This window comes from Amblyraja radiata, chromosome X, assembly GCF_010909765.2.
Source record: "Amblyraja radiata isolate CabotCenter1 chromosome X, sAmbRad1.1.pri, whole genome shotgun sequence".
In the NCBI taxonomy this organism is placed as follows: Eukaryota; Metazoa; Chordata; class Chondrichthyes; order Rajiformes; family Rajidae; genus Amblyraja; species Amblyraja radiata.
In genome coordinates, this window is record NC_045999.1 from 4,258,702 (window position 1) to 4,271,953 (window position 13,252).

General features: G+C 46.5%; 1 protein-coding gene across 2 annotated transcripts in view; it reads left to right on the forward strand.

Annotated features, from left to right (window-relative positions):
* lman1l (lectin, mannose binding 1 like) overlaps positions 1–9,994 on the forward strand; it is a 60,670-nt gene extending 50,676 nt beyond the window's left edge. For both annotated transcript variants that reach the window (XM_033014922.1, XM_033014921.1), the window contains exons 11-13: positions 2,120–2,264; positions 5,037–5,152; positions 9,507–9,994. In XM_033014922.1, the coding sequence (XP_032870813.1) occupies positions 2,120–2,264; positions 5,037–5,152; positions 9,507–9,543 (298 nt within the window). In that variant the 3' untranslated portion in view covers positions 9,544–9,994. The remainder of the gene's footprint in view (positions 1–2,119; positions 2,265–5,036; positions 5,153–9,506) is intronic.
* The last annotated feature ends 3,258 nt before the right edge of the window (positions 9,995–13,252 follow it).

Genomic DNA, 13,252 nt, shown 5'->3' on the forward strand with positions numbered 1-13,252 from the left:
TAACCCTTGCATCCCATTTTTATGTGGAGATGTTCAGTCTTGGTCAGCTTGTGACCACACCAGGGTATGTTTGCAGAGCAACCTCCAAATAACTCTTAGGTACACAAAAATGCTGGAGAAACTCAGCGGGTGCAGCAGCATCTATGGAGCGAAGGAAATAGGTGACGTTTCGGGCCGAAACCCTTCTTCAGACTGATGTCTGAAGAAGGGTTTCTTCAGTCTGAAGAAGGGTTTCGGCCCGAAACGTCACCTATTTCCTTCGCTCCATAGATGCTGCTGCACCCGCTGAGTTTCTCCAGCATTTTTGTGTACCTTCGATTTTCCAGCATCTGCAGTTCCTTCTTGAACTCCAAATAACTCTTGTTTGTTGGGCAGGTTCAGATTAGAGACACAGTGCAGAAACAGGCCCTTCGGCCCATCGGGTCCGTGCCGACCAGCGATCCCCGCACATTGACACTATCCTACACCCACTAGGGGACAATATAATTTTTTACATTTACCAAGCCAATTAACCTACAAACCTGCACGTCTTTGGAGTGTGGGAGGAAACCGAAGATCTCTGAGAAAACCCACGGAGGTCACGGGGAGAAGGTACAGACTCCGTACAGACAGCACCCGTAGCCGGGATCGAACCCGGGTCCCCGGCGCTGTGAGGCAGCAACTCTACCGTTGTGCCACCGTCACCGCCCCTGCGATGTTGCAGAATCTCATAGGGCCATAGAGTGATACAGCATGGATATTGGCCTTTGGGCCCATCTTGCCCACACCGACCAACATGTCCCAGTTACACTCGTCCCACCTGCCTGCATTTGGCCCATATCCCTCTAAACCTGTCCTATACATGTTCCTGTCTAAATGTTTCTTAAATGTTGAGGCGATATTCCTTGCCTCAACTACCTCCTCTGGCATCTACCGCCCCTTGCGTGAAAAGGTTACCCCTCGGGTTTCAATTAAATCATCCCCCCACCTCCTAATTTTGCCCAAAATGTTCCAGGCACACACACGCAAAAAGCTGGAGTAACTCAGCGGGTTAGGCAGCATCTCTGGAGAGAAGGAATGGATGACGTTTCTATCTCTCGTTTCCCTGTCCCCTGACTCGCTGTCTGACGAAGGGTTTCAAACCATAACAGCACCTCTCTCGCACCTTCTGGTTTTATCTCTGCCCTTTGTTCCAAATATGTTCCAAAAAAAAAACCCTCGCCCGTGTCCACCTGTCACCTGCCACACTTTGCCTCTCCTCTCTTACAACTTTCCTTCCAACCCCCCCCCCCCCCCCCAACCCACACTCCCACAATCAGTCTGAAGAAGAGGCCCAACCCCAAAATATCACCTGTCCATGTACCATAGAAACATAGACAATAGGTGCAGGAGTAGGCCTTTCGGCCCTTCGAGCCTGCACCGCCATTCAATATGATCATGGCTGATCATCCAACTCAGTATCCTGTACCTGCCTTCTCTCCATACCTCCTGATCCCTTTAGCCACAAGGGCCACATCTAACTCCCTCTTAAATATAGCCAATGAACTGTGGCCTCAACTATCTTCTGTGGCAGAGAATTCCAGAGATTCACCACTCTCTGTGTGAAAAATGTTTTCCTCATCTCGGTCCTAAAAGATTTCCCCCTTATCCTTAAACTGTGAACCCCTTGTTCTGGACTTCCCCAACATCGGGAACAATCTTCCTGCATCTAGCCTGTCCAACCCCTTAAGAATTTTGTACGTTTCTATAAGGTCCCCCCTCAATCTTCTAAATTCTAGCGTGTACAAGCCGAGTCTATCCAGTCTTTCTTCATATGAAAGTCCTGACATCCCAGGAATCAGTCTGGTGAACCTTCTCTGTACTCCCTCTATGGCAAGTACCCTATGGAGTACCCACTGAATTACTCCAGCACTTTTGTTGCCCTTCATTTTATCTTGACTACACCCCCACACAATGCTGCACTACCCCATCACTGAACCATGGTGGGGGTCTGCTTGCCCCTTGCATCTTAATCCACTTATGGTCTATAGGATAGGATAGGATAGGATAGGATAGCCTTTTATTGTCATCCAGACCGAAGTCTGAACGAAATTGAAGCAGTCATACATACAATACAATACAATATCTCATCTCATCTCAGGATGAACATAGACAACATTGCATCAAAAATGAAGCTGAACCAACAGTCCTTGAAGACCATGGTTTCAGCGATGGACCACTTTGGGGAGATTAAGGAGCATGTCCACATTGTCAAGAAGGATGTCGACATTCTTCTGAATGCCAAGGTATGGTGTGAACGTTTCTGAATTTTGCTTTAATTATGAATTTGTTCTTGCACTGTATATCGTTGAGCCACAGGGCGTGTTACAGCCCGGAGCCTTTGGTGTGGGCAGCATTTTTCCATTAGTGGGAGAGTCTCGAACCAGAGGCCATGGCCTCACAATTGAAGGACGTTCTTTTAGCAAGGAGATGAGGAGAAATGTCTTGAGTCAGAGGGTGGCGAATCTGTGGGATTATTTGCCACTGTGGGCTGTGGAGGCCAAGTCAGTGGGGCCTTTCGAGTGTTCACGCACGCTCATTAACCATTCCTCTCGTCATTGCGGCAAGGCTTTCTTTTAAAAATAGCTGCTGCTCTGAACAGGATATAACTTTACACGCAAATGCTAAAGTTGAGGATCTGAGAGATGGTAGTAGAGGGTGGAGGTGTGAAAGAAATCTGGCCAGGCCAGTTATGTGAAGTTGTTGATTCCGTGCACTGACGATCCGGTGGTTGCTTTGAAGTTGCCAGTCTCTGCATGTTCGAGACAGGAGTGTTATATTGTCATACGGCCCGAAACGGAACAATGAAATTCCTACTTGCAGCAGCACAAGAGATTTGCCCTTTAGACTGAGAATGCTCAAAGGACTAAACCTGTATCAGCGCCTGGTCATTCAAGATCGCGATTTAAAATGGTCAACGTTCTATCAAGTATTGACAGTCTGTCTGCTTTGTGCGGCACGGTGGTGCAGCGGTAGAGTTGCTGCCTTGCAGCACTTACAACGCCGGAGACCCGGGTTCGATCCCGACTACGGGTGCTGTCTGTACGGAGTTTGCACGTTCTCCCCATGACCTGCGTGGGTTTTCTCCGAGATTTTTGGTTTCCTCCCACACTCCAAAGACGTACAGGTTTGTAGGTTAATTGGCTTGGTGTAAGTGTAAATTGTCCCTGGTGTGTGTAGGATAGTATTAATGTGCGGGGATCGCTGGTTGGTGCGGACTCAGTGGGCCGAAGGGCCTGTTTCTGCGCTGTATGTCTAAACTAAACTAAACCAAACTTAATGTGCTGTAAAGGATGTTCGAATATGCTTATTTTGTTTAGTTTAGTTCAGAGGCACAGTGCAGAAACAGGCCCATTGTAAACAGGCTCACCGAATCCACGGCAACCAGCGATCCACTTACACTAGACTATCCTACACACTAGGGACATATCACAAATTTTCCTACAAACTTGTACATCTTTGTAGTGTGGGAGGAAACCAGTGCACCCGAAGAAAACCCACGCCGTCATGGGGAGAACGTACAAACTCCGTACAAACAGCACCCGTGGTCGGGATCGAACCCAGGTCCCTGGCGCTGTAAGGCAGCAGCTCACCGTGCCGCCCTATGCTATACCCCTTGTGCCAGGTCTTTGCTAAAGTTGCAGGAAGGAACTGCAGATGCTGGTTTACACCGAAGATAGACACAAAATGCTGGAGTAACTCAGCGGGACCGGCAGCATCTCTGGAGAGAAGGAATGGGTGACGTTTCGGGTCGAGATCCTTCCCTCTGTCCGGAGAAGAGTCTCGACCCGAAACGCCACCCATTCCTTCTCTCCAGAGATGCTGCCCGTCCCGCTGAGTTACTCCAGCATTTTGTGTCCAGCTTTGCTAATGTTAGCTTCAGGACTATTTCGAGGGAAGACCTGCTTTAAATACTCTACATAGGAATGGTCTCATCCTTTTTCTTTGCGTTAAGTAATTTATTTGTGCATTTGTACAATGCAGCAAGCAGCAGTTAGGGTTAAAGGCCATCGGATGTTGTACATGTCCTGGCACATTAAATACCTCCAAGAACACAAATGGCATTTCCCCAGGGAGGCAGAGAGAGAGATATGCAGACAGCCCTTTGATAGATATTCACTTTGCCAGGCAGTTTCCCAGACGTGTCTTATAAAAAGCCTTCCAGTCTCAAGAGGCAGAGGTGGGACTTGTGACCTTGGTGCTGTCTTCAGTATTGCTGCTGTTCATCTCTGCGGTGGGATCTAGTTTAGTTTAGAGATACAGCGTAGAAACAGGCCCTTCGGCCCACCGGGTCCGCGCCGACCAGCGATCCCTGGCCCGCGCATTAACACTATCCTACACGCACTGGTGTCAATTTTAACATTTACCAAGCCAATTAACCTACAAACCTGCACGTCTTGGGAGTGTGGGAGGAAACCGAAGATCTCGGAGAAAACCCACGCAGGTCACGGGGAGAAGGTACAAACTCCGTACAGACAGCGCCCGTAGTCGGGATCGAACCTGGGTCTCAGGGACTGTGTTCGCTGTAAGGCAGCAACTCTACCACTGCGCCACCATGACCGACCCAATGACAATGTTGACTGTTGCACAGGATCACCGTGGCTTGAGATGCAATGAGCTTTCCTTCCCCAACACCCCCCTTCTCTCCCCCCCCCCCCCCCCCCCCGACCCCCCCACCGACTCCATACATTATTCACCATTATGTGGATACTGTCTATAAAACTCCCTCCAGCAAGTTGTCACAACACATTTTGTGTATTCCCACGAAAACTGTCCTCGTGTTCTCCAACCCGAAGCCTTGGATGAACCAGGAGGTCTGCATTCTCCTGAGGGCCAGATCCCAGACATTCAAGTCTGGCGACGCTGTGGTATATCAGACGCCCAGACACGAAGATAGACACAACATGCTAGAGTAGAGTAGGTGCAGGCTGGTATTGGGTTATAATTCCCATGTGTAGCGGGTTTGAGCCGTTGATGTGATTGAATTGGATAAAGTTCGCTAATTGTGTTTTCTGCAGGTTCAACATCTCAGCTGCCCAAAGGCACTTCCTGTCCCATCGTGTCTGTCCACGTGGCACTTCTTGGTGTTCATTGTCCTACAATCAGTATTCTTTTTCTACTACCTAATACACAGGTAAGTTGTGTGTGTCAGTGTGTGTTTCAGTGGTGTGTGTGCCAGAGGGTGGTGTGTTTATGTCAGTGTGATGTGTGTGTTAGTGTTGTGTGGGTGTGTCAGTGGTGTGTATGTGTGTGTGTGTGTGTGTGTGTGTGTGTGTGTGTGTGTGTGTGTGTGTGTGTGTGTGTGTGTGTGTGTGTGTGTGTGTGTGTGTGTGTGTGTGTGTGTGTGTGCGTGCGTGTGTGCCAGTGTGTGATGCGTGCGGTGCAACTCCGAGTGTAGTGAATACATGTGCGTGTACATGGGTGTGTGTCTGAGTTGGGGAGTGCGTGTGTGTATGTGGTATGTGTCTGAGTGTGGTGTGTGTGTAAGTCCATGTCTGGTGGATGTGTATGTGTGGGTGTGTGTTTTGTGGGTGTGTACGTGTATCTATGTGTGTGTGTGTGTGTGTGTGTGTGTGTGTGTGTGTGTGTGTGTGTGTGTGTGTGTCTGTCCGAAAAATGTATTTACTGGCAATGCATTGTTGACCAGTCATTTGGACTAATTAGTATTTGGGTAGAAGGCAAAATGTTATTCAACGCAACACATTGGCAATGAAACCAAGCAGCACTGTATTGTGAACTGTACTGTCCCACTCACATTACAGTGGTGTCTACAGGCACTGTTAGGAGAAGCCTCGCGCTGATGGTCTACCATCTACACAAGGAACTGCAGGTGCTGCTTCACGAATAAAGACACAAAGTGCTGGAGTAACTCAGTCTGAAGAAGGACCCCGATCCGCATTGCCACCGACCCATTCCATCCACAGATGCTGCCTGACCCGATGAGTTACTTGGAGATTCCTTGTGTCGCCAAGGATTCCAGTACTGGTTTCAGAATTTGTAGATGATCAAAAACCTGAGCATGGACTGGGTTCTTATTCACATGGCTTCCTGCAGGGCAATGTTTAGTTGAGAGATGCCACATGCAATCAGGCCCTTCAGCCCATGGAGTCCATGCTGACCATCAATCTCACACACATGCACGCGCGCGCACACACACACACACACACACACACACACACACACACGCACACATGCGCACACACACACACACACACACACACACACACACACACACACACACACATGCGCGCACACACACACACACACACACACATGCGCACACACACACACACACACACACACACACACACACATGCGCACACACACACATGCGCACACACACACACACACACACACACACACACACACACACACATGCGCACACACACACATGCGCACACACACACACACACACACATGCGCACACACACACACACACACACACACACACACACACACACACAGACACACACACACACACACACACACACACACATACACACACACACACACACACACACACACCTTCTCTGTCATCCCAGTTTTGCATCCTACATACTTGGGGCAATTTACAGAAGCCAATTAACCTACACCCCCGCATGTCTTTGGGATGTGGGAGGAAACCGGAGCACCCAAAGAAAGCCCACGTGGTCACAGGGCGAGCGTGCAAACTCCACACAGACAGTACCTGAGGTCAGGATCGAACCCGGGTCACAGGCGCTGGGAGGTAGCTGATCCACCGCTTCACCATTGCGCCGCCCAAAGCGCCTGCAGAACCACAACCTATCATGAAAGCAACAGGAAACACAAATAATTTGTTTTTTAAGTTAAATTATCCTTGATGATGTCTTTGCTATATTTGTTAGCTTAAGGAAATATAGAAGTGGTGGATTAAACTTCACTGTAATCATTGCCAATTCTTGGTCAGGAGTGTAAACACAATGATTCACCCAAGCTATGATTCTGTTGTTTGGGGCCAGGTGCCGTTTCATCAGAGTTCACTGTCATTTCCCACACTGTCAGGAGTGCAGTGTAAATAAATGGAGACGTGTGTTTGTTTCAAGCCTTTCTAATTATCCACCTGATGATAATAGCATCTTGCCATCTAGATGTGTTATTGGTGGGAAGGGACATGCAGATGCTGGTTTACACTGAAGTTCAACACAACATGCTGGAGTAACTCAGAGGGACAGACAGCATCTCTGGAGAGAAGGAATGGGTGACCCTTTGGGTCGAGACCCTTCTTCATGTTATTAGTTCCACAGAACTTGTGGGGTTGAGTGATCCCTGCTAGTCAGAGGTTGAGTAGACAATAGACAATAGTTGCAGGAGTAGGCCATTCGGCCCTTCGAACCATTCAATGTGATCATGGCTGATCATCTACAATCAGTACCCCGTTCCTGCCTTCTCCCCATATCCCACTATTTTTAAGAGCCCTATCTAGCTCTCTCTTGAAAGCATCCAGAGAACCTGCCTCCACCGCCCTCTGAGGCAGAGAATTCCACAGACTCGCCACTCTCTGTGAGAAAAAGTGTTTCCTCGTCTCCGTTCTAAATGGCTTACTCCTTATTCTTAAACTGTGTGGCCCCTGGTTCTGGACTCCCCCAAAATCGGGAACATGTTTCCTGCTCTAGCGTGTCCAAACCCTTAACAATCTTATATGTTTCAATGAGGTACCCTCTCATCCTTCTAAACTCCAGAGTGTACAAGCCCAGCAGCTCCATTCTCTCAGCATATGACAGCCCCGCCATCCCGTGAATTAACCTTGTAAACCTACGCTGCACTCCCTCAGTAGCAAGGATGTCCTTCCTCAAATTAGGAGGCCAAAACTGCACACAATACTCCAGGGTAGTGCAGACGTTGAGAGATGTTATCTGTGAGATGGGAGTTCACAACTTGGTGAAAGGGTTAATGAACGGCTGACTTGATCACAGCTATTGGGGACTGAAGGAAGAACAGTCTCATTTCTGACTCGGTGAACTCTCAGTATTACCTGGCAGGGCAAATTGAAGGATCTGATGCTTAAGAAAGAACTGCAGATGCTGGAAAAATGGAAGGTAGACAAAAATGCTGGAGAAACTCAGCGGGTGAGGCAGTGAGGCCGACTAGGAAAAGGGGAGATGCAGCGAGACCTGGGTGTCATGGTACACCAGTCATTGAAAGTAGGCATGCAGGTGCAGCAGGCAGTGAAGAAAGCGAATGGTATGTTAGCTTTCATAGCAAAAGGATTTGAGTATAGGAGCAGGGAGGTTCTACTGCAGTTGTACAGGGTCTTGGTGAGACCACACCTGGAGTATTGCGTACAGTTTTGGTCTCCAAATCTGAGGAAGGACATTATTGCCATAGAGGGAGTGCAGAGAAGGTTCACCAGACTGATTCCTGGGATGTCAGGACTATCTTATAAAGAAAGACTGGATAGACTTGGTTTATACTCTCTAGAATTTAGGAGATTGAGAGGGGATCTTATAGAAACTTTCAAAATTCTTAAGGGGTTGGACAGGCTAGATGCAGGAAGATTGTACCTGATGTTGGGGAAGTCCAGGACAAGGGGTCACAGCTTAAGGATAAGGGGGAAATCGTTTAAAACCGAGATGAGAAGAACTTTTTTCACACAGAGAGTGGTGAATCTCTGGAACTCTCTGCCACAGAGGGTAGTCGAGGCCAGTTCATTGGCTATATTTAAGAGGGAGTTAGATGTGGCCCTTGTGGCTAAGGGGATCAGAGGGCATGGAGAGAAGGCAGGTACGGGATACTGAGTTGGATGATCAGCCATGATCATATTGAATGGCGGTGCAGGCTCGAAGGGCCGAATGGCCTACTCCTGCACCTAATTTCTATGTTTCTATGTTTCTATGTAAGTAAGTAAGTAAGTTTATTGGCCAAGTATTCACATACAAGGAATTTGCCTTGGTGCTCCGCCCACAAGTAACAACATGACATACAGTGACAATTACGAATGACTCGGAAAACACTAAACATTAATAATAATAAAACATTAATGATAAAACACCATTGATCAAGCATGTGAACCAACAAAATACCAGATCAAAGGGAGGCTACAGATTTTTGGCTGTTGAGTAGAGCAACTACTCGTGGATAAAAACTGTTTTTATGTCTGGCTGTGGCAGCTTTGACAGTCCGGAGTCGCCTTCCACAGGGAAGTGATTCAAAGAGTTTGTGGCCAGGGTGAGAGGGGTCAGAGATGATCTTGCCCGCTTCTATGGAGCGAAGGAATAGGTGACGTTTCGGGTCGAGACTTGGATGTTGGTCAGGTTTTGTCCTGCCCCTCCTTTCTTCCAGCTTTCTTCCCCCCTCCCCTACATCCACTGAAGAAGGGTCCCAACCCAAAACGTTGTCCTGAGATGCTGACCCCGGTGAGCTTACTCCAGCACTTTTTCTCTTCTTTTGTAACCCAGCATCTGCAGTTCCTTTGTTTCGAAATAAAACAATAATCTTCCATGAAAACAGTATATGTTTCTGTTTTACAGGAATCGAGGGGAAACCAATTCAAAGAAATATTATTGAGGACTCACAGCTGATTTTTTTGGCAACGTATATTCTGAGGACAGTATTTGTAAATGAGGTTGATCAATAATGGGGTTTTTTTTAAACCCAGCTTCTCTCCTGAAAGATGAGCATTAGTAACTACCATCGCAGTAGAAAATGAACAGATTTCCTTCTGATTGAGAAAGGGTTTCAAAGAGTAATCCACTTAAATATACTGACTAGCATTTGTATTAACTTACCCTAGAAGGTCTTTTCTATGGATTTTTTTTTGTATGTCAACTTAAAGATTTATATCAAATTTACTAAAGTAGTGGGCATCACGGATCTTTACATTAATTGAAGTGAATAATCCAAATGTAAGTGTTAATTTATTTCAAGGCAGTCTTATATAAATATATATTTTAACATCATCGCAATAAATGGAATTAATGTCAAATAAAATGCATTGCAATCCTTGCTGGAGTGAAAGTGGGAGATAAAGACTTCAAATTCTTAAGTAGATGCAACGTGGTGGGGCAGCGGTAGCTTGCTGCCTTACAGTGCCAGGGACCCGGGTTCGATCCTGACTACGGGTGCAGTCCGTGCTGAGTTTGTACATTCTCTCTCTGACCCTCGTGGGTTTTCTCTGGGTGCTCCAGCTTCCTCATTACAAAGATATAACTAAGGTACACAAAAATGCTGGAGAAACTCAGCGGGTGCAGCAGCATCTATGGAGCGAAGGAGATAGGCAACGTTTCGTGCCGAAACGTTGCCTATCTCCTTCGCTCCATAGATGCTGCTGCACCCGCTGAGTTTCTCCAGCATTTTTGTGTACCTTCGATTTTCCAGCATCTGCAGTTCCTTCTTAGACACAAAGATATAACTGTTGGGGGAGTCCAGAACCAGGGGCCACACACAGTTGAAGAATAAGGGGTAAGCCATTTAGAACAGAGACGAGGAAACACTTTTTCTCACAGAGAGTTGTGAGTCTGTGGAATTCCCTGCCTCAGAGGGCGGTGGAGGCCGGTTCTCTGGATGCTTTCAAGAGAGAGCTAGATAGGGCTCTTAAAGATTGTGGAGTCAGGGGATCTGGTGAGAAGGCAGGAACGGGGTACTGATTGGGGATGATCAGCCATGATAGAAACATAGAAACATAGAAAATAGGTGCAGGAGTAGGCCATTCGGCCCTTTAAGCCTGCACCGCCATTCAATATGATCATGGCTGATCATCCAACTCATGATCACATTGAATGGCGGTGCTGGCTCGATGGGCCGAATGGCCTACTCCTGCACCTATTGTCTATTGTCTACAGGTTTGTAGGTTAACTGGTTTTGATAAAAACGTGTAAATTATCCCTTATGTGGAGGATAGATAGAAAAAGTATCCAGGGACCGCTGGTCAGTACGGACTCGATGGGCCGATGGGCCTGTTTCCACGCTGTATCTCTAAACTAAACTGAATTAAATTCAATAAACAAATCCCCATCCACCAGTTATGGTAAAAAATAAATTTTGGTCCAATTTCATATTTTCAAAATGACTAACTCCTCAAATATATTTGTTTTACGGTATTTGTTTCCTAACCTGCCACCTGCTGCTGTTTTTATGGATTTATTCAATTAAGATTTCAAGCTAAAATCAAAATATTAAGATGACTCATGGCTTTGCAACTGACTGTGGAGAATTTTATGAATGATTTTGAATATTAATACGAATAAACCACACGCAGTTGTAAGGTTGCCTTAAAATAGATCACTGCCTATTGCACATAATTTTAATTCAAGTATGGAATTATAGTCTGACAAATTGCTACCCATTATCTTTCTATTATCTACAATTATCGAGGATTTGTAATCCTTGCCTACCTTATGAATGTTAAGCCCTGGTGCTGTGCAAGAACCTACTTTCCAGATGGGGAGTTTGTATTACTGGTGATACTGTGTTGGCACATTTTCTAATCCACATGTTGTTCTCCAGGAAGCATTAAAAATACGTCTGAAGGTGGTGAACGCACATACCTTACACTGGAAAAAAAGTCACAAATGATTTAAAAAAAAAAAAATGCTTTTATAGTCATAGCTTGATACAGCATGGAAACAGGCCCAACTTTGCTAAGGTAGACAAAAATGCTGGAGAAACTCAGCGGGTGAGGCAGCATCTATGGAGCGAAGGAAATAGGCAACGTTTCGGGCCGAAACCCTTCTGCAGACTTCTTCAACTTTGCTATGCTGACCAAGTTGGAATTGTGGGCGAATCCCATTTGACCCATACCCCTCTAAACACTTCTTATCCATTATCATCACCATCATCGTTAACAACATCAACGGGCACGGTGCCTTAAGGGCCTGTCCCACTTTCACAACTTAATTCTTTCATCTCAACTATTTTTTTTACTGGTGGACATTTTTTATCGGGCTGGAAAAAACGTCATGACTTACCCGATGCCACGAGTCCCTAGGGCTGGCATAACGAGCCGCTACGATATATCTACCAACTCCTAAGGACTCGTTACGAACATTCTGCGAGTTTGAATCAGGGGAAAACTCGGGAGAATTCGTGAATCACCTCGTGAAAGAGGGACTGGCCCATTACAATGCGATGTACGGCAGTGATCGCAACTTGTACTGAAGTGTGGGTACACAAAATGCTGGAGAAACTCAGCGGGTGCAGCAGCATCTATGGAGCGAAGGAAATAGGCAACGTTTCGGGCCGAAACCCTTCTGCAAAGTTGAAGAAGTCTGAAGAAAGCTTTCGGCCCGAAACGTTGCCTATTTCCTTCGCTCCATAGATGCTGCTGCACCCGCTGAGTTTCTCCAGCATTTTGTGTACCTTCGATTTTCCAGCATCTGCAGTTCCTTCTTGAACATCTTCTGAAGTGTGGATGGCCATTGGCTCGCTAGGAGCTCATCCGCCCTTTTGACAGGTCTTGTTTTTGGTCCTGCTGGGGGTCCACAGCCCCCTCCTCACCTTCATTAACACATGTTGGTCTCCTAGTTTGGTTGTCTTAAGTGAGGATATAATTTGACACTTTGTGCTGGAGTAATTAACCTTCCTTGAATTGCAATGTCCTGTCTTGGATTTCCACATGTAATTTGAACCGTGATACCTCAAACACACTGTCGTTCAAGGCTGGACCAAAAGGTTACACTATTTGTCTAGTAATTACAATGCATGAAGTGGTTGGTTCGCGATCGGGTATTTGATCCTGGGCAGAGTACAAGAGTCCATCAGTGATAATTGGTATAAGGACGGCTCTCTACTTAAGAGTCTGTTTGCTCAGAGTGTGTGAGCCACATTTTCTAATCAGTATCAAATCACAAAGTGCCGGAGGAACTCAGCGGGTCAAGCAGTATCTGTGAAGGGAATGGACAGATGATTTTTCGGGTTAGGACACTTCTATTTCTGATTAGTAATACCTTTGCAGCTGTTGAATAATTTCAGAATTGTGTCACAGATGGCGTGGTATTCGGCTTGTACTCGCTAGAATTTAGGAGATTGAGGGGGGATCTTATAGAAACTTACAAAATTCCTAAGGGGTTGGACAGGTTAGATGCAGGAAGATTGTTCCCTATGTTGGGGAAGTCCAGGACAAGGGGTCACTGCTTAAGGATAAAGGGGAAATCCTTTAGGACCGAGATGAGAAACACTTTTTTCACACAGAGAGTGGTGAATCTCTGGAATTCTCTGCCACAGAAGGTAGTTGAGGCCAGTTCATTGGCTATATTTAAGAGGGAGTTAGATGTGGCCC